Here is a 26,242-nt window from a genome sequence, read left to right as displayed (position 1 = left end):
TTCTTTTAATTTGCTCATGACAGTGCAACATCTTGAGGTTTAACAGGTTCTTCAAAACCACTGAAAGAAACAAAAAGAAACAGAAAAGAGACTAAATGAAAAATCAAACACAGACAGACAAATAAATTGTCTACAAAAACATTATTTTTCTCAAACATGTCCAGTTTAAAGAGTTTAAAGCTCAAGGACCCCACATACATGCACATCTCAAAACAAACTTGCAAGTGTGATAAAGTACAAAAACAAGTGTGGCAGCAAAACTGAAATATTTAATTATTCCTTTATCAGCTTGACATGTTCTACTTTCTGTGGGAATCTGCACTTGCTGCTCAAGGACTCTCTGATCAACACATGTAGCAGATGGTGGACACATCAGCTCGACCAGTTGAGACTTTGGATTTGCATGACATTGTGTAACCACAACACCAGAATAAGTAAGATGCTCCTGTTCAGATAATTGAGACATAAGCAAAATAGTGAATTACGACAAGCACTCAGGATCCGTCCTTGGCTTGCAGGCAAGAGAGCAGACAGGATGACAGCCGGTATCTTCTAGCAGCAGACTGGTCTGGTACAGCTAGGAGTCGAGTAGACCGGCCTGTACCAGAGTTTGGACTAGCCTGAACTGGCTTGGTATAGCCTGCTCCACTCGTGAAAAATGGAGGCATCAGGTCAGACACATTAACGCTCCCCACAGGAGAAGAAGTGGCCACCCTCTGTGCCAGGTGGCGTCTGTCCTGGACTGACTTCTGCTCCAGCTCTGCATCATCCAGTGGTCGGGTGTAGATGTGCTCATTGGTTTGATGATGTGATGGGTGCACAGGAGAGTAGCTGTCAGAGGTGGAGCTGTAAAGGACAGAAAAGTTGTATTTTACAAGTTTTTTTGTCCAAATGCGGAACCAAAAAAAAAAAGTCTCATTACTTCTTTCTAAATTTGGAGATTTTTTTTGCAGCCACCACCTGACAGCAATTTCTTCTCCAACTTAAATTTACCTGTTGAATGATGTCTGAAGGGAAGAAGAAGGTGAAGGTGAAGAGAAGGGAGGCCCTTGGTGTTTGCATGGGCTTGTCATGGTCACATAGTCATCCATAGGCAATGCAGGCGAACTGTCGCTGACCTGTGGGGACATCATCATGTACCCCAGCGCCTTCTCCTCCTCCTCCTCCTCCTCTCCCAGCTCCAAGCTCTCCATCCTGCAGGTTGCACCCCTGCAGTGCTCCATCTTCATTTCCATGTAGCTGCCAGTCTCAGGCACGGAGCTCTGCTGGGATCGTAAAGGGCTGAGATGTGAGGTGAGGCTCAGAGTAGATTCAGGCTCTGTTTCATCTGGTTTGCGGGGCTCTAGGTAACACTTTGGACTAGTGTGGACGTCAGTATTGGGTGCCAGGAGAGAGCTACGTGGTCCCACATTAATCAACTTGTCTCTGTGCTTGGGTCTGCTGCGTTTTGAGATCAGAAGTGCTTGAGGCTTATTGTGGTTGGAGGTTGGTGACCGGCTGAAATCAGGAAGAGCTCTGAGTGCCCGTACCGTCTCCCGAACCACTTCATGAATTTGCTGAGCAATTCCTTGGTTTCCTGTACAAAACAGACATTATTAGGAGCAGTCCAATGTTAAGGCAGTACTACAATCAACACAGCCTTTATTCTTAATTACCTTGGTCTCTTGCTTCCATCCAGATCTCTCCAGGACCGTCAGGTGCTGACCTGCCAAGCTCCAAGAAGAACGAGCCATCCAAGTGGCCAAAGCGCCGAACACTCAGCAAAGGTATCGTAACCGACGGCAAATCACTGCATGTGCCCACTTTGACCAAGATGAGTGAGGTAGCTGTGAGGCAAAGCCGCGTCTCTCCTGTGAGGGACTTGGAACGGCCCAGACCTCTGGGCTTCACTGAGACGGGCCAGACCTTAGACGAAGATGAAGGGTGCAGGAGCGAAGGTCGCGCAGAGATATTTTTATTTCTAATCAAGAGCTGGCACTTGAAAAGGTCTTTTTTAAATTGAAAATTGTAATTATTTTATGTCCAGCATTCTGTTGCGAGAGAGAAATTACCTTGGTAAACACTGCCTGGAAGTGTAGGTTGAAGTAAAATACTGTATATGGATGAGTTAATGAGCTCAGCATCAAGAGACACTCAAACTACAGTCAGCTGACACTTAAAATATTTTGAAAATGTTTTCTCTGATTTTGGATATAGTTAAAATGCCAAGTATCTTTTTTTTTTTTATTATTGGGGGTTTTAGTAGTAAAATGTGTCTGTTATTTTAAGAAACATACTTTAAATCAACTGTATGTGACAAAAAATAAAATCTGGTCTAACCTCTTTGAAGAAAGCAGCAAGCGGCAGAGTGCAATACCCATCATCATCTTCTTCATCAAGCCCCTCTCCGTGCTCTTCATCCTTCTGCTCCTCCTCCATCAGTTTCTTAATGGCCAGATACCAATCTTCTTGTTCCTGTTGGTCCTCCACCACCAGCACCATGGTCTGATCCTTGGCATACACCGCCACCGTGTGGCCTTTCCTGGAACTGCCAGTCCGGCTCACACCAAGACAGCACCTCAGGTAAATCACACTGGGGAGTAGAAAATAAATTAATTCATTATATATTATAATGTCTCCTCAGCTACATGCTTTAATCAGTTTAATGATTTTACTTTTACCAACCCTTGCTTGCTCGACCAGAACAGCACAGCTTTACCAGAAGACTTCTCCATTGCTGTGAACTTCTCCTGGTTCTTGTACCACTCAAGTCGGCTCGGCCCAGTGTGACTTCCTGCTCTCAGGACAAAATATCTTCTGTGGTTTCGCTCCAGCTTCCCCAGGTAACCTTGTTTCACCACATCACTCTGTGGCCCAGCAGAGGTTATGAGGGCGCTGGCTAGAGGGACAAGAGGGCCGGTAGTCTGGCTGGTACAGAAGAGTTCTTCGTAGAAACGAGATGAAGGAAGTTCACTTGTCTGCATCCCACTGTGATGGTCCTCAGAGTCCTCATCCTGCTCCATTTGAAGATTGTTCACCCAGGGACGCCGCAGGGGAGATTCAACTGGCAGCCGTGTTTGGGTAGAGCTGCAACAGGGAGACGACAGAGGGGAGCTGGAAGCAGGTAGCGATATCCTTTGGTTGTTACACTCGTCATGTCCTTCAGCCATCTTATTCATTTCAAGACAAAAACCTGACACATGCACACAGGGGGAGGGTTAATAAGATGAGTGAGAGGTACTACCAAAATAAAAAAGGATTTTAAGTAGCTGAAAAGATTGAAACAATTTGTGCTCAAAGTCTAAGTTAACATACTGTCTGTGTACTATGGCTTTATCATTTTATTTTGTTGATCTTGTACCATTCCTTTTGCATCAGTGATAACTGAGATGCAGTGGCTTGTCAGTGCTGTTCAAAGTGCATTAACCCTTTCTTTCAAATTGCCCATTTTGAGGATACAGTATATTTCAATTTTAAAAAGTGCATTCAGTCATTCTTTACTGTCTCTTGGCACAAAATGGCCATACTTTATATGTGGGAGCTCATAAGTGTTGATTTCACTAGTTCAAGTTTATGTTTAGAAGAATACAATCTCATAGCAAGTAATCCAAATGTTTAACAGCAGTACGAAAATAATATATAACATAGATACAAACAGACAGCTCCTAGGCATGCATACACAGAATCAAAAATAAGCATTAAAATACACATTTACAAAAATATATTCAATTCATTTATAAGTATTATTCACCGAATAAGAATATGCAAGTGCAGAAATTTCACGAAGTCTATCAGTGTGGATGTTAAGTTGAAAATGTCACATGTGTTAAATATTGGCCTTAAAAAAACTGTTAAAGTCGACGATTGACGAAGTTTGTTTATCTTGTCAGACTTTAAATTTTCCCTAAATATTTTACTCCTATGTAATTGGTAATCATGTTTTTTTTGTTTTTGTTTTTTAAATCACCTTCGACCCTGGGAAGTTTTGAAAAAAATGGGAAAGTTTCAATGCAGCCTTCCAGAATAAACAGTTTGTCTACGTCGTCTAATAAAGCCATTTACCATTAGCAAATAGCTGATAACCAGCTAACGTTAGCTAGGTGGCGTTTCCCCAAACGTTTGGACAAATTAGTTTAATTAAAACTTACCTGCAGCTGAATAAACATTACACCCGGAAACACACACAACGTCGACTGCTTTTCATTTCAGGCAAACAGTAATTTCCAAACTAATTTTCCACTACACTCTTGTTTTTGGCGACAGTTCAGCTGCTCAGGTGTATCAGCGACCAATCACTGGGGCGTTCAGGAACTCCTCGTAAAACTCACCTCTCAATCACAGGAAAGTTGGACAAGTCGCTCGTTTCCATCAAAAAATGTCTCAGTCCCAATAGTCTTTGTGTTTTTCGTTCTTTGAAGTGAACTCTTCATGAAGTGAGCTTGAAATCAAATAATGTCCACATATTTGGCGGAATGAAACATGTCAGGGAAAGATGTGCGAATTTACTGTAGTTATTTTGACAGCCAATGGAAGTGTCTCCCTCGTTGATTTAGATGACGTAGAGCTTTCAATAGTCTAGAATAGCTAGAGGGTTTTTCCCTCGGTCCTCCTTTCCTCCCTCCCTTCCATCCTTCCAATCAAATCAGCTATGAACCAAAGTGTTATCCAAAGTGCATCCATAGATCACTTTGGATCTAGTCATTCAAAACAATGACTAGATACAGTATAGATCAGTAGTCATCATGGTGAGAAGTAATTCATGTTAAACTGGAAGAAGTCAATACAACGTCAATGAATTCAAATCCTGAACATTGTTGTTTAATTACAAGAGCTATATGCCCCTTTCTTCATTTACTAGCTTAGTATTGTCATAATATGAAGGTTAAGTGTTGCCTTGACATCATTATCACTGCTGCCCCCAATACACCCAAGAATCAATTATTGCATATTTAAAATCACTTGCTTTATTTATGCCTTTAGCAGTAGCTATAAATACTGTTTGAAATGAGATGGGTGCACAATATCTGACAGACTGGCAGGCAATCTTCCCAAAAGATTCATTTGATTTGATTTGTCTGTTCACTGCAGCTACACCATGCCCACAAGTTCAACATTTCACCAGGACCTCTTTTTTTATTGTCCAGTAGACATTCAGCTATTACACAAGAACAGTTTATGTGATTGGCTTTCAGCAGTCAACCAGTCAACTGTACACAGGTTTAAGATGATGTGATTGTCTTAAACCAGACTTTGAAAAAGACTTCGGTTTCCTGCATGCTTTCACTTTAAGCCCTGTTCGTTACGATTACAGCAGCTGGTTGTTCCTGTTGAAATAATCTCAGTAATGGGTGGAACAGGTTGGTTTCTGCATGTTTCAACATCACCAACTTCTCATTGTGAGCACATCCGTTGTCAAAGCCAGACGGGCATCAAGCAAGGCAGACCTCTTGATACCACTTGCTCTGTCTCTCTTTTCTGTCCCAGGATGTCTCTCCTCCTGGGTGTCCTCTCTCAGGTCCTCAGCTGGGCCAGCCTCTGTCAGGTCCTGAAAATGGTTGGTACAGGACTGGTTGCGGTGGTTGCAGTTTGGATAGTGAGGCTGTTTGTGCATCACGCCTGGTACACACACAGACTGTCCTGCTTCAGCAAGCCACCTGCAGACTCCTGGCTGAAAGGCCACCTGGGCCAGGTAGGACACACACACCAATGCTGGAGAAACACAAATTAACATGCATGAATAGCTTAATTTGTCAGTTCTTGTGTAGTGGCAACATTTGCTTTATTTATGATCTGGAAATATTGCCACTTTGTCATTATGGTGAAAGGACAGTAGATTTCACAGTGTGATACGGGAAGTTCTCTCTGTTGCAAAATATTATTATTACAAAATGTCTACTTTAAATCTTATATGCGAAATCGGCGAAGCAATGAAGTTCTAACCGACCGAAACTCACCTTTTAATTTTAAAGGCAACCTTATAGGACCTTCAGATTAAAAAGAAAAATAAATTAAAAAAATAAAATCACAGAGCCAATTGTAATATTTTGTTTAAGGACAAAAAAACAACTGATGTTCTTTGTGTCTCAGATGCAGAGCACAGAGGAAGGTCTCCTCCAGGTGGATGACCTGGTGCGCACATACAAACACTCCTGCAGCTGGTTCCTTGGGCCTTTCTATCACCTAGTCAGAGTCTTCCACCCTGACTATGTCAAACCTCTACTAATGGCATCTGGTAGGGTTACACACTATCTGTAAAATTAAATGTGATATATTTGCATAATTGCTGCAAACAAATAAACTTTTTCACACCAGTGTTATTGGAGCTACCTCAATATTAAAGCCACTTTTCCCCAAGCTTCATTTAATGCTTAATGTTCTTTTTTCCTTCCATCACATCCTCACTCCTTTATTCCTTCAAGCCAGCATTACAGTGAAAGATGAGCTTATCTATGACCATCTGCGGCCATGGCTTGGTGAGTAGCTCGTGTTGCTCTGATGTAAGTTTAGTTTAAGAGTTTTCCACAGTTGACTTGCAATCGACATTGGTTCATAATTGTTTCATAATTCAAGAGGATGACAAAGCTGTTGAGTAATGTCAAAGTCTACGGGAACCGATCTACGTTTTTTTTCATTTGATAAAAGTCAAGTTTCACATCATTAAGTCTTTTAAGACTAATAAACTAATAATGATGAAGTCAGATGATTATATTTAGATTATATACATCCTCACTTCCAAACAATGTCTCTCTTATTTCCCAGGACAGAGTCTGCTGCTAAGCAACGGGGAAGTGTGGTCTCGCAGGAGGCGACTGCTGACTCCGGCCTTTCATTTTGATATTCTGAAGAACTACGTTGTCACGTTTAACACGTCAGCTAACACCATGCATGTGAGATGCACACAGCCACAGAATACACACAGATCCTGTCATGGACAAATGAGTGACAGATTCAGTTACATGTGCTTTTTGTTGTCTGGTCAATCAATACTGACTTTATACATTTTGTGAAAAAAGTCATCCTTTATTTCACATGTCTCACTAAGATCAAGATCTCAAGAGAGACGTATCCACAAGAGTAAAGATATACATTGTATGTCTGGCCTAAAAGAAATTCACATCCACTTTTGCTGCCAGTGTTTTGTTGTTCCACAATAAAGAAGTACAGGTGCCATTCGCAGTGCTTGATCTCAAAACTTTCTGTAATGAATTCCATTTGTAAGAAGCGTTAATTATTTAAAACCATTTTTTTTAAGGTTGTTAGTTCCATAGTTTTTCCAGAAGAAAAAAAAATCAATCTCCCTCACTGTGTTTCTGTCTTTCAGGATAAATGGCGCCGCCTGGTGGCAGAGGGCAGGACCAATCTAGAGATGTTCGATCATATCACTCTGATGACACTGGACAGTTTACTTAAATGTGCCTTTAGCTACAACAGCAACTGTCAGGAGTGAGGACCCCTATTTTACCATTTTCCACACACAGATTCAACTTGTATTCAACTTGACTATTATTTGAAAATGTTCTCTGCCCAGGTCTACCAGTGAGTACGTGTCAGCCATAGTGGAGCTCAGTGACCTGATAATTGATCGCCGCCTAAAGATTTTACACCACTGGGACTGGATTTACTGGAAAACGCAGCAGGGGAAACAATTCAAAAAGGCCTTGAGTGTTGTACACAGGTACAGTACACGCACAGCTGTGACCTTCTGACCTTTATGCAACAATGTTAGAGTCTTTGGGTGTGATGACACATTTTACAGAAAAGTGATGAAAACCAAGCTGTTTCTGTAATATCTATTACTCACTATGTGCTTTTTATTATGCAATAATATTCCCTTTACACCTATTTTATTCTATAATATTCTATGTTTGGGTAAAACCTGGTGTTTGCAGGTTCACCAGGGAAGTGGTTCAGAAGCGGCGTGCCCTCATTGGCCAACAGAAGGAGACAGAAACAGATTTCACCAAAGCACCACAGAGAAAGAGAGATTTTGTGGACATCATACTGCTGTCAAAGGTAAGACAGAAGAAGAAAGAAGCATGAATGAATGAGAACTAAAGATGGTGTTGCATCAGTGTAAAATGTACTTACTGATAAATATTGTGTTAGAAGATGTGTGTAAATGTGTGTGTGTGTGTGTGTGTGTGTGTGTGTGTGTGTGTGTGTGTGTGTGTGTGTGTGTGTGTGTGTGTGTGTGTGTGTGTGTGTGTGTGTGTGTTGCAGGATGAGGACGGACAAGGCCTAACAGATGAGGAGATACAGGCAGAGGCCAACACCTTCATGTTTGCTGGTGAGACAGTTTAAAGCAAGATGTTGTTACTTTCCTCAAAAAGTATAGTCTTGCTTTAAAGTTGCAAGTTACCGTTTGTTCCTTAAGTCTAAAATGTTCATATATCTACAGAATAATCTTAAAAATCATAATTTGATTTGACATAAAATTAAATACTCCTACTTTTTCCACAGGCCACGACACAACAGCCAGTGCGATTTGCTGGACGCTGTATAATTTAGCACGCCATGCCGAATATCAGGAAAGATGCAGGCAGGAAGTGATGGATCTAATGCAAGGACGAGACAGAGAGGAAATAGAGTGGTCAGAAAAAACACACACACACACACACACACACACACACACACAATATTCATTTTTTTTGCGATTTAACAGGTGGAAAACTCACCTGTACGACATGGTAAACCCCTGTGGCATTAAGTGCACTTGAAATTCTGTGAAATGAGGAGTATTTACATTTGCACATATATGTACATGCACTTATCTCTTTTTCTGAAGGGAGGATCTGGCCAACCTTACCTTCACCACCATGTGCATCAGGGAAAGCCTCAGACTCCACTCTCCTGTGCAGGCTGTAACAAGGAAATACACCCAGGACATGGTGCTGCCAGGCAATCGGACTGTGCCAGAGGGTGAGAAGGAGAGACAAACCCCTTTAAAACCACATACAGTGATTCATTTGTGAAAGAATGTTTTTTGGGGGATTACCGCTTGAGAAGGTTTTACAGTTCGCCAACAAAAACTGGGAGGTGAAATTGTGAAAAATCCATCTGTGTAGTTTTTTGGTTTGTGATAACCTTTATAGAGTTAAGCAGTTTAGACAAACTCAACTCAAAATACTTCTTTATTCCTGTAAACCTTTCCCAAGGTACCATTTGCTTGGTCAGTATTTACGGAACACACCACAACCCCACTGTCTGGACAAACCCATATGTAAGAAACTAATAAAATCATCAATTTCACTTTCACTTTCATCCAGCTCTATCATGTTTAACCTGCACGATTTACTCTCTGCTAGGAGTTTGAGCCCCTGCGTTTTGACCCAGCCGACACAGAAAACCGATCTTCTCATGCCTTCATCCCCTTTTCTTCAGGCCCCAGGTACAGTGTCCACAGTTAACATTTAGGCCCAAGCCAAATAAGGTCCGACACAGCTAAGAATGCCTTGGTAAAGAAATTAATTTGTGTCCGTTCACAGGAACTGTATTGGTCAGAAATTCGCTCTGGCAGAGCTGCGAGTCGTTGTGGCGCTGACCCTGCTCAGGTTTCGTCTGACCCTGGGGGTGAACCCTGAACTCGGGTCCAGCTCTGGAGGCGTTCGCCGTCTCCCCCAGCTCGTCCTGCGTGCTGAGGGAGGCCTGTGGCTGCAGCTGGAGCCTCTGACCACACCAAACATGGAGGAACCACAGGCTGAATGATCCAACAAGATGACATGTTGACCTGTTTTATAATATAACAACAAAAACCCCAAATGTTATAAGTTTATTACTGTTCTTGTCGCTGTATTTATGCCTACTGTAATGTTTCTCAATGCATTTGCAACCTTTGTTCTTTGTTTGGCTACATGAATCTTTTATTATCAATTTAAAAATGAACATAATACAATTTAATGATGTATTAATAAAATACGTAATTTACAGTTGAAACATTTATTATTGTTGTGCTGATTGGTTTAAATAAATCCTGACTTTGAAAAAAACTCTTCCACTTCCAGGTTGTTGTTATCTGTAGGGCCTGGGCTAGATTAGGGTCTGAGCACGTTAGACCTGGAAAATCAAGGGCTAAAATACCTTATCCATGCATTACTCTATAGATAAAGCATAGAAAATAACTCAGTTTGGCTGTGCAGGTAGTTTCTTCCACCTCATGCCTTGGTTTCTGCTCTTATATGCAATGTCACCCACGAGGCCTCAGGTAGAGAGGTTTGTGCCTTTCCAATTCATGTCCAAAGTTGAATTTACCACAGCTGGACTCTCAAGGTGCAGAAACATCCTATCAAAAGAAATTGTAGGCACCTGTGTACAAGTTTTTTCCTTTTTTATAAATTTCTAAAATTCTGTTTTCACCATGTCATTATGGGTGATTAAGTGTAGATTGATTTTTTTTTTTTTTTTAATATTTTATTTTTCACATAAACCTGCAACATTTTAGCATAAATCTGCAACATAACAAAATGTAAATATAGTGCACTGTAGCCTCAGATTGTGTAGAAACCCGGTAGAAATCAGCAGAGGTTACACTCCTTTTTGTTACTTTGACATCCCAGAGGGGCGGAGACTGAGCTGTTTGAGCTGGATACATGTACTTTCACTTTAAGCTTCCTTCAACTGTCCCCTCCGTCTGTCGCCAGTTAACTAACTTTTTAAGCTAGCACACTTAGCCTGTTATGTTTTTAGCTTTTAAATAACATGACTTGACATGTTTCTCTGGCTTCAGAACAGAAGCGGTTTAAATTTGACTGTTTATCTGACTGTTTAACGTTAAACATGTGGCCGACTGTGTGCCTGAAGATGTTGACGATGTCGTGTCTTTTCCTGGCTGTTGTGTCCACACAGTCCGGTAAGTTTATTCTAGCTTCTAGTTAACTATTTTCCCACTTGCTTTTATACGTTTTAGAACCAAATAAATTTTTTTGTGGATTATATTGAATGTATGCAGGTTGTGTCGCAGTATTGTGATTTTCCATATCCATGGCCCCACCCAGTGTAAACTTGCAGTTTCACATCGTTGTGTGATAGGTTCAGGAAGGTGATGTCTACGGATAACAATGCAGGGTGCATGAGGGATTTGTGTGTCATAATTACTATAAACGTAATAATAACAAGATCCAGATCTCATTAATACGAGATAATGCACAATATACTAATAGGACAGGAATTGGAGTGCTTCAGAACTTGCCTGAGAATCTCCACGTTTTTATGTTTTCTAGAGTATTAATGTAAAGTGACAGTTTTCATTAAGTCCAAGGGTACACAGCAAGAAGGAACTATTAATAGCCAATTCGGCGTATTTCATTTTCAAAAGGTCAATATATATTTGCTTTTGAATTTCAATTAATTTTCTGTAATAAGACCAGTGTCCAATGAATAGAAAGCCAGATTTAAAGGATGTTTAGACCAGGAAAATGGTTCACCTCTCTTCCTTTTTGTCCTTGCAGAGATTATACTCTTCATGAAGGAGGGCGATGAAGTTGTTCTCAAACCAAACAGCTCTGTGAATAAGCCCATCACCAGCATCGTGTGGAAGGATGGTTCTAACCTTGCCATCCAGTGGGATCAATCTGATCCGGATATCACTTATTTTCGTCATTTCAAAGGTATACTGACCCTAGTGCAGCTCAACTCCTCGGTGTCTATGGGTCAAGGGTTGAAGCTAAATGGTACAAAAGTTACATTTTGAATGATTTGTGAGACTCTTCTTGAGAAGCTAACTAACAATATCCATGTTTGTTTAAAGAGCGCTGTAGCCTGAATACTTCAAGTGGAGAGGTGACAATCACAGGAGTGACTCGAGATTACGATGCAGTCTACACACCAAACATCAATGAGGTCCAGGGCACTCAGATTGTTCTCAGAGTCATATGTAAGTGGATAAATTACACACAGTTTCGTTATCGTGTTGAGCAGCTTTGAGTTTCACTGAATTCAATTTTGGGAAATAAAATGTATGTCACCTTTCCCTCCAGCTCCCGTCCCTGTACCCACTGTTACTGAATCATGTAATGATAAGATGACCAGCTGTACCTTTACCTGTGACGGAAACATCACAGGCGTTGAAGAAGTTACCTACAAATGGAAGTCAGACGACACAATTTTGGCGATTTCATCTAAGGAGCACAAAGTTGAAAAGGTGTCGTTGATATTTTGTATGAGAAGTTTTTGTCCATGTGTCTGCCTGTTTTTTTTTTAGACCTCAAGATTGAGTGATTAACAGAAAATTGCCAACTCAAATTATGATGGACCATTTCACTGTGAGAAAATAAGTATAATGACAATAAGCGTTAATTGTGGCCCTTGTTATCTTTTCTTATTGCCCAGTTTATGTAACATAAAGGAATTTTGTGAAGTTTATAACAAACAAGGAAATTTAAGGAGTTCAACATCAGTGCCACTGTGGAGAATCAGTATAACGTAGTTAAGGCTGCTCTCTTTTCATTGTCACTGACTTGGTCGTTGGGAAATCTGAACGTGCTGAGGGCAAAGGCGCAAAGAAATCAGTGTAAAAACGTATGGGATGTGATTGATAATACTTACTGTTTCACTCATCTCCTAGGAGAAAAGTCAAACCATGAAGGAGTTCAGCTGTGAGATGCATAATCCGGTCAGTCAGGAGAGCAGCAAACCCATCCCCAACCCTTTCATCGAGAGTGAGTTATCGCTATGAAAAAAATAGAAGGAATCACAGTCCGTCATGGCAAATAAGACTTTAAGGTGCAAATGTTTCCATGGAAAGCCTCTTATTACTATTGTTGTAATTTTACAGCACCTCAGAGGGTTCTGAACATCAACTCAGGACTCATAGTCTTCATCTGTCTGCTGACAGCTGTAATCATGCTGGCTCTCTTACACCGATGCAAAGCAGGTATAAATCATGATATCATACTGTAATTATTTAGCATATTAGCAGTTAATATTAGCATAAAGCAAGCAAACAGAATTCTGTTTTGTGCATGTATCTCTATTGCTGTATTTTACCTGAAACTGTTAAAGAGATTTTAATTATCCTGTGTTTTTCCACCAGGGATGTGGTTTTTCCAAAAAGGTAGGAAAGCAATTTTAAAAAAGTTTTAAACAAAAGTCTGAGGCCTTGTTTCTGTAAAGATGCTGGGTAGATACAGATGAATATAATGTGTTTGTTAACTATAACTCCTCCTGTGAGCGCCCTTAAGTGGAGGCTACTTGATGAATGACAGTGTAGTTAAACACAGTTGTAATAATATGTAATGTTAATACATAATAATCTTCATGTCTTTCAATGTCCTGATATCTGCAAGTACATTATAGTGTGGCACAGTGTAAACTGTTACATGCCAATTAATGGTTTAAGTGTTACCAGTATTTGATTTTACTCTCAGATTGGTCAAACTTTGCTTTTAATACATTTTCAGAATTATTTAAACCATTGCTTTTTCCTGCTATAACTATAAGTTGTTAAGTGACAACGCTGCCTGATGCAATACATCACATTAATGCTGAAAACATGAGGAAAAGTGTCTGCTTTTGATGATTGTCTGCTAAGTTCTTTCTGTTCATATGAAGCAAACTGATTAACATTGGCCTCCGTAACATATTGTCTACTGTCATTCTCCCCCTGCAGAATCCCTGCCCTATGAAGCAGGTCAGTAACTCAAGTCACTTGTACCTTTTTATATTTTAGAGAAATAGACAGTACCTTTACAGTCAGATGTAACAGTGGACTTTCTTAATGTGTCTTCCTTTTTGTCTAACATTACGTTACAGACTTCTGGAGGAAGAAAGAGAGGCCACGTAAGTTTAAGCCACACCCCATTTTCTTTAAATTTGTCCAAATGGTTTTATTATATTAAAAAAGTTCAAATCTGTATTTTAATGTCATTAATCCAGGAAGAAATGCTGCTGAATCTAATGGCGTAAAGGCTCATCAAGAGCAGGAACGAGGGGACGGTAAGAGAGGAAAACAATCACCTGCTTGTCAAGAAATATTTCACATATTTGTACAGTATTTAATGACATTCATGGCTTTCCATTCAGGTGTGTAATTTTTTGCAGCAGTGTGTGATTCTTCTTCTTTCCTTGTGTGATTTGGCAGAGGAAACACCAATGACATAGACGGCCAAACGAAGCCAAGTCGGGACCCGTCAGGTGTAAAACAAGATGATCCAGAGTGAAGCTGAGATGTTTTAGGAAATCCACAAGTGTATCCAAATAATACAGTGACACTAAATGCAGTATGGGATCAGTCCTACTTGTATACTTTATTTTTTTTAGTGTGCTTTCCTGTGGCGGACGGCATACCTGACACCAACTGGTGCCTCAAGCTCATTAAATCAACGGTTGTTGATGATCTGAGGCAGATCCGGTGTGGGTTCGTGCAGCTCGAACTAGACTGACAAAACAGGGGGGGAAAGGGACGCCATTGTCTGGTTTGGGCCGCCAGCACAACCAACAATCCAGGCTTTGTACAGGACTTTACCACTTACCGACTCCTCAGCAACAGCTTCTACGCGATTGTGTGTGTGTGTGTGTGTGTGTGTGTGTGTGTGTGTGTGTGTGTGTGTGTGTGTGTGTGTGTGTGTGTAAGTATGCAAATTTGCAAACGTGTGGCACATTTTAAGCTCCAACAAAGTCAATCAATGTTTTTTGGTTTTTTTTGTTTGGTTTTTTTGAAAGTTCATTATCACTTTGCAAAGCTGAACTGAAAACTGATCTTATTTAAATCTTCATCTTTATTGATGACATGATTCATCTGTATTTAGCTTTTAACTCTGAAGACACATTTTAAAATGTTGGGTTCTGCAGCCTTCCCACAGACTGTGTGTGCATGCAATGTGTGTTTTAAAATGGATGGTTTGTTTTTGCCCTCACTTTCCTTTCTTCTAAAGTGTCTTAATCTTTGTTTTTTCCTTGTAGTTTTAACAAAGTTACAGCTACACATCCAATTGTTATTATATGCAAGCTAATGAGATTTTTTCTAATATTTGTGAATGTCCTTTTAACTGAAAAAGCAGCACTAATGAACTGAAAGCGTCTGTCAAGAGTTGTTGAAGTATTGCAGACAGAAGTTCCTTATTTTCCAGACAAAAGGCACTGACTTATTCACTCCTTGTGAGCTGGTTATGTGTCATGGTTTGTTACAATGTGATGATGTAAAGAATGTAGAGGTGTAAATGTGTAAACAAGTGGGGTTTTTTTTTTTATAAGTGCTAGATTTAATAAAACCAACAAAATCTCAACCCTGAACTGCAGCTTCTTGTGTGTCCTACATCGAACCACTTGAGGGCAGCAAGTCGACACATTTCACTTCTAACAGGATGAGTCACATGTTTTCAAGGTTTCATCAGTATTAAAGCAGCTGACTATATATATATATATATATATATATATATATATATATATATATATATATATATATATATATATAGTATACTTTTTTGTTGTAATATTTGCCAAAATGCACTGCAGAGGCATTGATGCTGGTTTTTTCATAGCATTGTGTTTGTGTAATAACTATAATAATTACCCAACTCATGATTTGTATATCAAAGAATTTTAAATGTCATTTCATTTTTCACGTATTACTATACATTACCTTATATCTGCAGATTAAATGGTGCATTTTAGTAGCATATAAAGCATGTGGATCATTATTTTATGTATGTTTTCTGAATGTTCCTTTGTCGCCGATCACATGATTCCATATAAACCTAGAGTCCCCTAAAGTGATTTTCATGGCTCCATTTTCCCTTTGCAAGCTTAGCAGACAGGCCAGGTGCTTATAGTAAATACAAAGTCAAAGTCAGTTATATTACTGATTAAAGTTAGCTTTAATTTGAGTTTAGGATAAACACTAAGAGCTTTTTTTTCATTTCTGTCAAGCAGCTCAAATTTCAGCTGATTCACGGTTGAAATATTTATAGGCTAATTTAACACTGAATCTGGTGTAAATGCAACATTGCAACATTGACCCAGTGAGCTGCTGACTCATTGCTTACTCAAAGGACTTCCTGTCAGAAACCAAGGCCAAGACGGCGGACTCTTCCACACAGCAAACGAGACATAACTTTCACTCAGATGACTCTCCTTCACATACAGTCTCCCATGTTTTCATCTCTTCCTTCCCCTCCCGAGAAGGAGAAACCAGATCTTGCGAATACTGACCAGATTCATCACATCCCTGAGCTCAGCTGTAGAAACAGTCCACAGAAAAATAAACAACTCCTGCTAAGAAATGCAAAAAAACAAATAAGAATCACGAAGCTCTTGGTCTTCATGCAGTGGCTGCAGCTGACCAAACAACTCCCATGGACATGCTGTATCTACAGTCCAACTCTATCAACCTAGTACATCAGACAGTTATTATTTACATGTTAAATACCCTCTTTTCTTAACTGTAACGTCGATCAAGGAGCTTTTTATCCACCAAAGGTAATTTATTTGTGAATACAAAATAAACATCTGATTAAGGTCAATTTTCCTCTTGTACAGCATTCAGACAGGTTCACAGTTACACTATTTATCAGCAACTATTTCAATCACAATTAAAAAAAAAACATATCTATACATTCTGAATGTAATCCAACTCAAAACTCTGTTAACATGACAAACAGAAACTACTAGTCGAAGATATACCTCTATATCTTTAGACTTGTCTACTGTTGCTGTGGAAGAAACTTCATGGGCATTTTTTAAAAACCTACTGAATGTTGAACCTGTTGCATCAATAAACACTGCATTCCTATATTTTCCACAGTGATTCCTGCAGTCTTTTGATGAATATACAAGCAGCTGTGTTTTGACCCAAAATGAAGACCTGGTTTTTGGGGTCGGAGCCCTTCTTGGTGTTTGGTTGGCACTCAGACAAACTCACACCAACAGGCAGAGAATTAGCAGCAAAACTTCTGACTGAGATATTGACAAAATTTAGATAAAAATAGAAATACAGCATAGTTAAATAACCAAATTCAGTGATGTGTATTTGGAATAATAGTCAAATAAGCATATATTTGTGCGGTAATAAACATTAACACATTCTGTTGCCTGTTTCAAAGTCTGAAATATAATAATTTCAAATACCCTGATGCTGCTGCTTCTACATTACAAATGGTCTTCAAAGAGCAACTTTAACAATAACAGCAACAATGAAATCACTTAAATATTAAAATCACATCCAATCTGCAGTTTACAGCTTCAAATAATAAATTGATACAAAGGCTCATTCATCATCTGATTCTGATTTTTCAACAATGTGATGTGAAAATAGGATTATCAAGAAAAAAAGCAATTATATTTATGGGGTGGATATCTTTTCAAATGGCACTAACTCACAGTAATTGTAACATTAAGTGCAAGAGGAGTGTCGATGACAATAGTGTAGTCAGAAAATGCAGCATATTCTTAAGTCATTTTTAGTGTGAACCTTTGATTGAAGGGCAAACCACTGACAGTTTACCGTGTTAAACCTGCAAATTCTCATATACAACATACAAAAAAAAAAGCTTTTGGCCATTACATTAATGGTCCCTTGCTGTATATAAGATGATTTTCCACAATACTGAAGCATAGTGCCACTTATTGCGTTCCACTGAATAAAAAGTAGGATTTTATCACCTTCCCACTTACAACAAATCACATCTGATCCTCAAAAACAAAAACAAAACTCTCCCAAGACGTCAGACACAAGATGCCTGCAACCTGTCAAGCTCGTGTCGAGCAGATGAGGCACTTCTGTAATTAAGGCTCAGCAGCGAACACTGAACGAGCTTCTGTATCAACAACAGAGCGTTACAAAGGCTTGATCCCTCTGAGTCTGAGGAGCATATTAACGAACACTTGGGTCTAGATAAAGATAACATGTGGATGGAAAATGGTGTAAGGCGAGAAACGTTTCTTGACGTTACGCTTTGGCACTTTTGCCGTTAGACAAAGGTTCTGCCTCCGAATTTACTGCCACAGGACTGAGCTCTGTGGGCGTGGCCTGGTCCTTGGCCCCGCCTCCTTCCCTGGGCTGGTTTCTATAGTGACGGAAGATGACCACAGCAGCACAGACAAAGTAGACGACGGTAAGAATGGTGAAGTAAATGAAGTACACCAGGAACTGTAAAAGGAAAAAAAAGAAATGGATCTTCAGTCAGACAACACACAGATAGGACAGTAAATATACTGACAGGGAGAACGCTGTGCTAACTATCACAGAGTGAGTGACAGAAGCTCTTCTTTGCTGTGACAGCAATCTTTTCTGATGTGTTTACTAATACTAATAATGTATTTGTCTTTGCAACCTGCTGGAAATTCTTAAAAGCGAAAACAGCGCTGAATTTGTCCTAAATTCTGAAGGAGATAGTACAACTTAACTAAGTTGAAAAAATCACTGTCTTGCGAACCTGAGTCTTTAAAGCACTGAGAGAATTAGAGCGCTCTTGTTTCTTTATTGTTCCCTAAACAACCTGGTATTTTGCCAAAGCAGGAAAGTCACAGGTGAAGTTAATCACATTAATTATGGCTCCGTTTCTGCAATGACTGCAGTGTAAAGCAGCAATTAGTGTTATTGATTACACCTGTGTTTGCCAACTGTAAAAAAAAAAAAAAAAAAAAAATCTATTCAGCGTTCACTCTGTATGTTTCCCCATTGTCTTGTAAATTTAAAAACATGAAATACATCCAGGGGAAGAAACAGCCAGTGTTTGTGTAAGACACTTATATACTGTACCTTATACAGTATGAAATGACCGTTTTACCTGAGAGTGCACATCCAATGCCAGGCCCCTCTTGTCAGAAAATATCAGGCTGATGATGCTCTTCAGAATTGTCCCCAAGAAAGTGTTGATGCCAAACACCAGCGCACACAGCTCCTTGGTGAGTGATGAGGCTATCTGGAAACTGCAGGGAGACAATAAAAAAATTATATAAATATCACAGAGCAGTTTGTTTCTGTTGCAACCACACAACCACACGCTGAAAGAGTTAGAATGAAACTTAGTACATCAGCAAGTAAACACACACAATTTACCAATACGCAATTAAGTCCCCTGATCTGTTAATCTTGTAATCACTATAACTCTCTATGGAACTATGATCCTATTCATAGAGGATATAACTTCCTGCTGCATCACTTTCAACTCACAATTAAGGAAATAGATTTATTTTCAACATTTTTTTGGCACTCACGTTGCAATGGGCACCAGGAACTGGTAGAAGCCTCTGAAGAGGACGTAGGCGGTGTAGCAGACCCAAATGTTATCTGTGGTGCCCATGAGGAGCAGCAGACCCGCTTGCAACGCTGTGATAATACCAATCACCAGCTCAGACCAGACGTTCCACCGGATTTTAACATAGCCCGCCATGAAGGAAGTGATTGCACCTGGATAAAGACAAACATCAGTAATTACCTTTCAAACTGATGAAGTTCAACTTTATACATCTAGGCTACAGAAAACAAGCGGTTTCATAGTGTAAATAATGTCATTGCTTTTAATGTAAATAACTTTCAAGGATATATTTTCATCTGTATACTTCAGAGAGGTCTATTTGTTTTCCTGTCATCACTGCATAACTAACAGCTAAATAACCAACACTTCTATGAGAGTAAAAGTTTTGTCTGTTCGTTTACCTACTGTCAATTTTTACTTTGTAACGTAACTTTTACTGCACATGACGCAACGTCTAGGTTATTTAAACAAGCTGCTACCTTTGTGCTTTACAGCTGATTAAATGGAAATCATTGATTGATCTAAACCTGACGTAATCACTTCAGAGTAAGGGTTTGATATCGATTATCCAACCTTTTAAATGCCGTTTACATTGTGCACATGTTTTGTGTGACAAATATGATGCTTTTGTCAGCCTTTTATCTCTGGTCCTGACCCAGTTTTGACATTTTGGTGCATAACACTAACACCATACACTGTCAATAAAGTGTACCATCAGTTAATCATTTCAAGTCCTTCTCCTGCCCTGAATTTCAGTTGGAAACTCTGCCTTAAAACAGATTTTCCCCAAAACATATTCAGGAAAAAGCAGAACTCTAGGTTTACAGCAAGGAAGGTGGATCTAATGACACTAACGATGTCGCTGCTCCAGTACTTTACTGTAATGAAATAGACTAATTTACTGTACGAGCGACATCTGTGTTGAGACGCATCTGATGTGAAAAAAAGTTTGCTTTCAGTCTGTTGTAAAGAAAATGAAGTGGATTCTTTCAGTTTTGTTTTTAGACCAGCAGACTGGCTGACTTTTTCAATGATCAAATTCATATTTTATACTTTTCCAGACTCCAGTCTACACAGGATTTCTTCAATAAAGCCAGACACAGCGTTTTAATAGACTTTGTACTTTGTGTTACTTCACACTACACATTTTAACTAGCCTCTCTACGTGACCAGAACCTGCAAGTTTCATGCACACACTGTACGGATCAACCGATCAGCCATTACATTTCTGTTCATACTGAACGAGAGAGGCAGCGTTACTCTGTGCAATTCTATTATGGATGGAAAGTAAGACACTGAGCTGAAGATGACTGGAAAATGCTGACAATATGTTCTGTCTGTTTTGCAGTGGTTCAGTTTTATATCCCAGCAGTCTCAAGATGTTTCACTACAACATGTTAAAAAAAAAATCAAAACAAGCTTACTACAGTTTTATAACAGACGTTTTGACAGCAGCCATGTGAGAAATCTGAGCTGCACAACACAGAAGTTCCATAACAAATCTGTGAATTGTGGTCCATCACGTTCATGTTCAACAAATGCCATTTTTATCTTGCAATTCCTTTACAGGATATCCTAGATTACAAATTATTATTGAATTATCAGAGGAACCTTTTCATTCATCTTGCAAAGATTCTACTGTTAATGCAAAGCTAAACACTTCCTGCTGGCCTTGAGCTGGAGGGCTATTGATATCTTAATGTTGTTGAGCACAGGCGAGTTCCCATTATTTGTGTCTATATATTTAGCATGCTGGAGATGCACCAATGTGAATAAAATCATGAAGGACTGGTGAACTAACACCCAACAAATGTGCACTATACGAGCAAAGAGCAAAAAACAGAGATTAGACTGTTCTCATGATGATTCTGTAGCTCCAAAAAATGTCTCACTCAGTAAGGTAGAAGCTGCTTCCACTCCCCCGTTGTAAACATCCTTGTTCTCAGTGGCTGGGTAGACTTTGTTCCACAAGATGTGGACGTAGAACAACACCAGGTAGTACCCGGTGGAGTTGAACACCCACCACAAGGACCAGAGCCTCAGGTTTGGCCTCCGGGTCACGTTTCTCACCTCCAGCAGCATCTGCACAAAGATAGAATCCTTCCAGCGTGATGAAGAGCACGGGGGGGCGGCAGAGGACGCCTCACTCTCTTTCGGCTTCATTTTGTCCAGTTCTGATTTGGTAGCTTCCAAGGCAGCCAGTTCCTTTCTCTCCTGATTCCGCATCTGGTTGAAAAACAGGGAGCGTTTAGGCCACGGCAGGCACAATGCGAGCAGCAGACCAAAGCTGACGAAACCCAAAGATATGGCGTTGAGGGTGTAGAAGCTGACGTTGCCCAGAGACATGCAGAGCTGACCCAGCACCGAGCTGGTGAACACCCCCAAGAGGACTGAGGTGCGCGAGTATCCGGCCACTCGCTGGTAGAGGACCGGGCTGACCAGGGAGAAAATGTAGGAGGAGTAGGCAACGCGGCAGGCCATGGTGATACCATAGAAGAACTCCATCATCTGCATCTCAAAGAGGGTGGTGCCCAGCAGCAGAATGAGCCAAATGACCACCTGACTGATGCCCTGGATAATCAGGACTGGCTTGTAGCGCAGAAGATCAGTCAGCAGGAAGGCCGGCACCAGCACGACCATGTAGGAATACGTCAGCACAGGAGTGATCTCATTGGTCACCTGGAAAATGACATAAAGCCCCAATGAATGTGAGAAATCAGTGAGGTGGATGAAATCTTCACTCTATTCAATGCTTGTAGAGTCTATATCAAGTATTATGACATATGACATTTTGTTGCACATCAGTTTGATTGTTTTATATATTAGTTTGCATACACAAACCTCATTATAATATCAATATATTTTTTAGAACATATTGTCCAACTACAGTCATAATGCTGTGGGCAACACATTTAATGTACAAAATACTTGGGACTCATAAGGCCAACAACAAACACTAGCATGCTTTATTAAAAGTAACGTCCCTAATACTTTGCAAATAACACAAAAAATCTGCTAGCCAGATGACAAAAAATTATTAAAAAACAGAGGATGACAAAGAAGTTTAGACAACTAAGTGCAGTTCTGTTGCAGTCCTGGTCTTACAGATACAACACTTATTTTCCTGGCTGATGACCTTTGGTGTTGATGCCTGTAAATGTTCCCATGAACAGTTTGGTGGCATGATCAGCAAATATGAAGTCTTATCTCTCCTAATTCCTAAATAATTAACCCAGGTTGTGTCATTGAGAAATAAATAAACATCATAGCAACCAGCAGACTTTAGATACTAATAAACAATATATGGCTGCACAACGTGACTGTCACAAATTACAATATTATTACAATTATTTCCTCAGTTTGATACATATATATATATATATATATCCCAATATGGCAAACGTATGCAAAATAACACATCGTATCAAAATGATGTTCAATGCAATATACTTTTTAACACTCTGAATTAATCATTGTGTGTGTGTGCGTAGATGATGTAGATGATGAAGGGTATCTTAAATCAAGGCTTATTCACTGGAGCCATTTAAAAGCAGGAATTTATGGAATATGTCAATAACACTACTTCAAATACAAACGGACATCAAGACATCATTGAGTATTTTTTCCTCTCACACTGTCCTAGCTAGTCTGACAAACAATTCTGTCTCTGACTGACAGCTTGGCAGGTGACCAACTCTTGGTACGTGGTTGTGGTTGATTGATTCAGGGAAAAAAAAGGGAAACAAAGTAGTGATCTCATGCCATTCTCCAAATCCTTCAGCCACCATTCCTTGATTATAAACCTTCGCAAACCTATTACATTGACCCAGTTTCGAGGAATGTGAACTTTGACCTCGGTTAGATGGATCAGCAAACTCCCCACAGGGCCCTCATTAATTCTACTGTGTAATGACTGTTTAACTGCACAGAGGAAAAGGTGAAAGAGTCTAAGAGTTTCACTTTTAGTCTGTACGTTTGTGGGTGACTAAAATGTTCTGTCTTTCATTGTTGGCTTTGGACGATATTCTAAATGTGGCTGAACTAGTTTTCTTCTCACACACAGACAAATATAACTGTACAAACACTGTAAGACACTGTGGACACTACCAACCTCTTTCCTGGTGAAGTTCTTCTCAGAGCTGAGCAGATACGGTGTAATGAACGGCTCCCCAGGCTTTATCGATGACATAAATCCATAGAAACACAAGAATATCACGGCCCACTTCCACTTTCTGGGCTGCTCGGCTTCCACTGGGAGACCTTCGGCGAGAGACGGGGCCTCAGAAGCAGAGACAGCCATCTCTACTTCTCCGTCTTCTACGTGGCCATCAGTGTCTTCAGATGCAAGCACTTTCAGATCCAGCTCTTTCTCGCCCTCTAATCTGTCTCCACTTCCTGCTGCATCATCTTCTACCATTGTGTCGGTTGGTTTGTGAACCACACTGTGATACAGAGTGTAGCCTTTTTTGTTGTGTCAATTCAGCATGCAAGGATTCGTTTTAGGGGTGAACTCCCAATTTCCTGTTTAAAATGAAACAAAATGTAAAAACCCAACTGTTTGAGTTGAAAACATCAAACTCGGGTTTCCCCTCAACTCCTCTGCTTCTCCATGCCAGAGAAGACTGAAACACTGAGAATGAACCATGTAACAGGGTGATGACAAGGTAGTTAAAATGCTACATGCTGTGGTTCGTATGTAAGAGAAAATGTTGACCTTTGCTTCATTCCACTCTCTGACATTGTCCGACAGCAAGCTATCCAGCAGCTGAGTCTGGTGTCATTGTTAACCTGAAATGATAACAATGTTGGTAGTTAGTCAGACTGTTTTGACACTGTGCAGACACTGCAGCTGACATTAGAGCACAGCTGTGTTTTCTACATTGGAAGCAAATCTGTGGCAGATTATGACACGCTGCTGTGACACAAACAGGGCAGCAACTAAATCTTATTCTCATTATCACTGTATAGAAAAGTAAATAATGGTAAACAATGCCCGTCACAAGCTCCCAGAGTGCTTGTTTTGTCTGACTAGCAACTATTCTGATCTATTCCTCCATTTTTTCTCACAAACACAAATGCCAAACAGCTTCTCAAATGTAAAGATTTGCTCCTTTTCTTTGGCATATATAACAGAAAAATGCTAATATGCTAATATTTCATATTTTCTGGCATTAGATCAACAAAACAATTAATCAGTTAATCGAGAGAATAATAGACCAATTAATCGACAATGAAATAGTCATGTTTAGTATCGTATATGGACAAGAAAACTAAGGCTACAACTAACAGTTATTTATCAAATGTGTTTTCTTGTTTGACCAACAGGCCAGGTTTACTCTGACATAAAACAGGGAAAAAAACAGAACATTTTTCTATTTGAGAGGATGAATTGTTTTTGCAGTTTTAAAGAAAAGCACATATTCATATTGAAACTGAAACCAGTGAATTTATAGCATTAAACGAATATGATATCCAAATTGCTACCAATTAAAGTTTCTATCAATATTTTCATCAATATTAATATAATTAATTAATTGTAATTAACTCATTATTACAGCTCTGAAGTCAGACATGTGAGATTGTACCTGCTGGATAACCCACAGTCATGCTTTGACACATGATGCACCCCATTTTTGTTTACAGTTAAATCTGTAAATATAATGTAATTAATATATTCTGTCAAAATGGTGGTACTTACTAATGAGATATATAAAAGTGAAAACTAGACATGTATTCCCCCTGAGGAATGAACCTCAGTTACGTGTCAGGGGAAATGCAAACAAGTTACACAAGCCATTCAGTGGGTAACACTGTGTTAGCATACTAATGCTCCACAAGGCAGCACACTGAAACATAAAAGCTTGATTTACTGTTACGTTAGCTGCTAATGTGCTAAACCTCGCTTTGAGTGGGTTGTCTATAGGACAACAAATCACTTCAACGCACAATTCATGACACAGGTACGAAGTTACAGCTAGCTAGCAAGGTGGCCAACGATATTTGAGTATACAAACTAAGCATTCTTGTTGTTTTTGTTGTCATAAATTCATCATATAATATTTATGGCGAGTAACTGACAGCCCGTTTACACAACAAACAGCTGGCTTTCCGTCAGGAAAGCATAATTTACTTGTTTGTCATATTAAAGTGTATATATAAGTCGAGTTAACGTTTCTTACCTCATGTGCTCCATCTAAAGCTGCAGAAGTAACCAACCAAATGCTTTATTTTTCACCGCGTTGATTTCTGGGAAATGTAGGTCCACAGTTTAGTTTTTGCGACAAAGCCGGAAAAAACTTTATTTAACCTGACATTTGAAACAAAAATCAACAAATTTTCGGCTTGTTTGTTTTTATGATATCAATTTACGGAAATGGCACAATGTATAGACAACAAACTCCTTACAATTCAGATTTTATTTCACATTTTTGGTTTTAATAAGAGCTTTATGCCTAAAGCTCTACATCTGCTGGGCAAATACTGCTACAGTGTGTTAGTACAAATATGTAAATACAGTCTAACTACTACACTAATAATGATAATGATAATAATAATAATAATAATAATAATAATAATAATAATAATAATAATAATAATGATAATAATAATAATAATTCAAAAACTACAATTGAGAAATAATTGATATGCAGATATGTTTTTACTCGAACATAGTAGTAGGCTATAATATTTAATGAATGACATTATTGTTGTGTAACAGTGTTACAATGTATAACACAATATTACCTAATGTATTTTGAAAAATTTGAAAGAATTTTTACTTACACAAAATATAAATATCAATCATATTTTGTAGCTGTCTCCAAGGTGACTACAGTATTGCTCCATCAACATTGAAAAAGTTGATTTCAAAACCATCCCACCATAACAAGCATTAATAGTTGTCCTGGGGTTTTTGATTATTCCACGTGATCTTAATCAGCAGATTCAGTTCTGCCCAGTTGACATGGTCAAATTTCCAAATCTCAGCATTTTGAGGACTTCATGTTCACGGTGGCTCCAAAGTTGAGACTGAAAGATAATTGAAAGTTCATTCTTCATTATTTCCATGTGAG

General features: G+C 39.4%; 3 protein-coding genes across 7 annotated transcripts; 1 reads left to right on the top strand and 2 right to left on the bottom strand.

Annotated features, from left to right (window-relative positions):
• Nucleotides 1-121: 121 nt before the first annotated feature.
• Nucleotides 122-2,963, bottom strand: LOC130165641 (insulin receptor substrate 1-like). The gene is made up of 5 exons (XM_056371087.1): nucleotides 2,665-2,963; nucleotides 2,320-2,539; nucleotides 1,656-1,905; nucleotides 994-1,576; nucleotides 122-846 (listed from the first exon to the last, which is right to left on the bottom strand). Exons 1-5 carry the CDS (start codon nucleotides 2,961-2,963, stop codon nucleotides 495-497), a joined length of 1,704 nt encoding a protein of 567 aa, XP_056227062.1. The 3' UTR covers nucleotides 122-494.
• LOC130165103 (cytochrome P450 4F3) lies at nucleotides 1,220-11,562 on the top strand. Of its 4 annotated transcripts, none has more exons than XM_056370030.1 (18): nucleotides 1,220-1,293; nucleotides 1,679-1,766; nucleotides 2,422-2,562; nucleotides 2,683-3,103; nucleotides 5,464-5,668; nucleotides 6,067-6,211; nucleotides 6,399-6,452; nucleotides 6,739-6,866; nucleotides 7,301-7,422; nucleotides 7,508-7,654; nucleotides 7,869-7,992; nucleotides 8,200-8,266; nucleotides 8,440-8,569; nucleotides 8,765-8,898; nucleotides 9,135-9,199; nucleotides 9,285-9,367; nucleotides 9,465-10,825; nucleotides 11,424-11,562. In XM_056370030.1, the coding sequence occupies exons 4-17, from the start codon at nucleotides 2,973-2,975 to the stop codon at nucleotides 9,682-9,684; spliced, it is 1,755 nt and encodes a 584-aa protein (XP_056226005.1). In that variant the 5' UTR covers nucleotides 1,220-1,293; nucleotides 1,679-1,766; nucleotides 2,422-2,562; nucleotides 2,683-2,972; the 3' UTR covers nucleotides 9,685-10,825; nucleotides 11,424-11,562. The 4 variants fall into 4 exon arrangements, with proteins under 4 accessions (XP_056226005.1, XP_056226006.1, XP_056226007.1 ...); XM_056370031.1 differs by having other exon boundaries at nucleotides 2,330-2,562; XM_056370033.1 differs by having other exon boundaries at nucleotides 1,271-1,766; nucleotides 2,683-2,822; nucleotides 2,984-3,103.
• A 4,808-nt stretch (nucleotides 11,563-16,370) lies between these two features.
• slc19a1 (solute carrier family 19 member 1) lies at nucleotides 16,371-25,402 on the bottom strand. 2 transcript variants are annotated; one of them, XM_056370035.1, is made up of 7 exons: nucleotides 25,349-25,402; nucleotides 23,884-23,957; nucleotides 23,281-23,690; nucleotides 21,062-21,848; nucleotides 19,129-19,321; nucleotides 18,699-18,840; nucleotides 16,371-18,058 (listed from the first exon to the last, which is right to left on the bottom strand). In XM_056370035.1, the coding sequence occupies exons 3-7, from the start codon at nucleotides 23,584-23,586 to the stop codon at nucleotides 17,858-17,860; spliced, it is 1,629 nt and encodes a 542-aa protein (XP_056226010.1). In that variant the 5' UTR covers nucleotides 23,587-23,690; nucleotides 23,884-23,957; nucleotides 25,349-25,402; the 3' UTR covers nucleotides 16,371-17,857. The 2 variants fall into 2 exon arrangements, with proteins under 2 accessions (XP_056226010.1, XP_056226009.1); XM_056370034.1 differs by having other exon boundaries at nucleotides 23,281-23,957; nucleotides 25,349-25,392.
• Between the last annotated feature and the right edge of the window lie 840 nt (nucleotides 25,403-26,242).

Source organism: Seriola aureovittata, chromosome 24 (assembly GCF_021018895.1).
Source record: "Seriola aureovittata isolate HTS-2021-v1 ecotype China chromosome 24, ASM2101889v1, whole genome shotgun sequence".
Classification (NCBI taxonomy): Eukaryota; Metazoa; Chordata; class Actinopteri; order Carangiformes; family Carangidae; genus Seriola; species Seriola aureovittata.
This window is presented reverse-complemented; position numbering and strand designations above follow the sequence as displayed.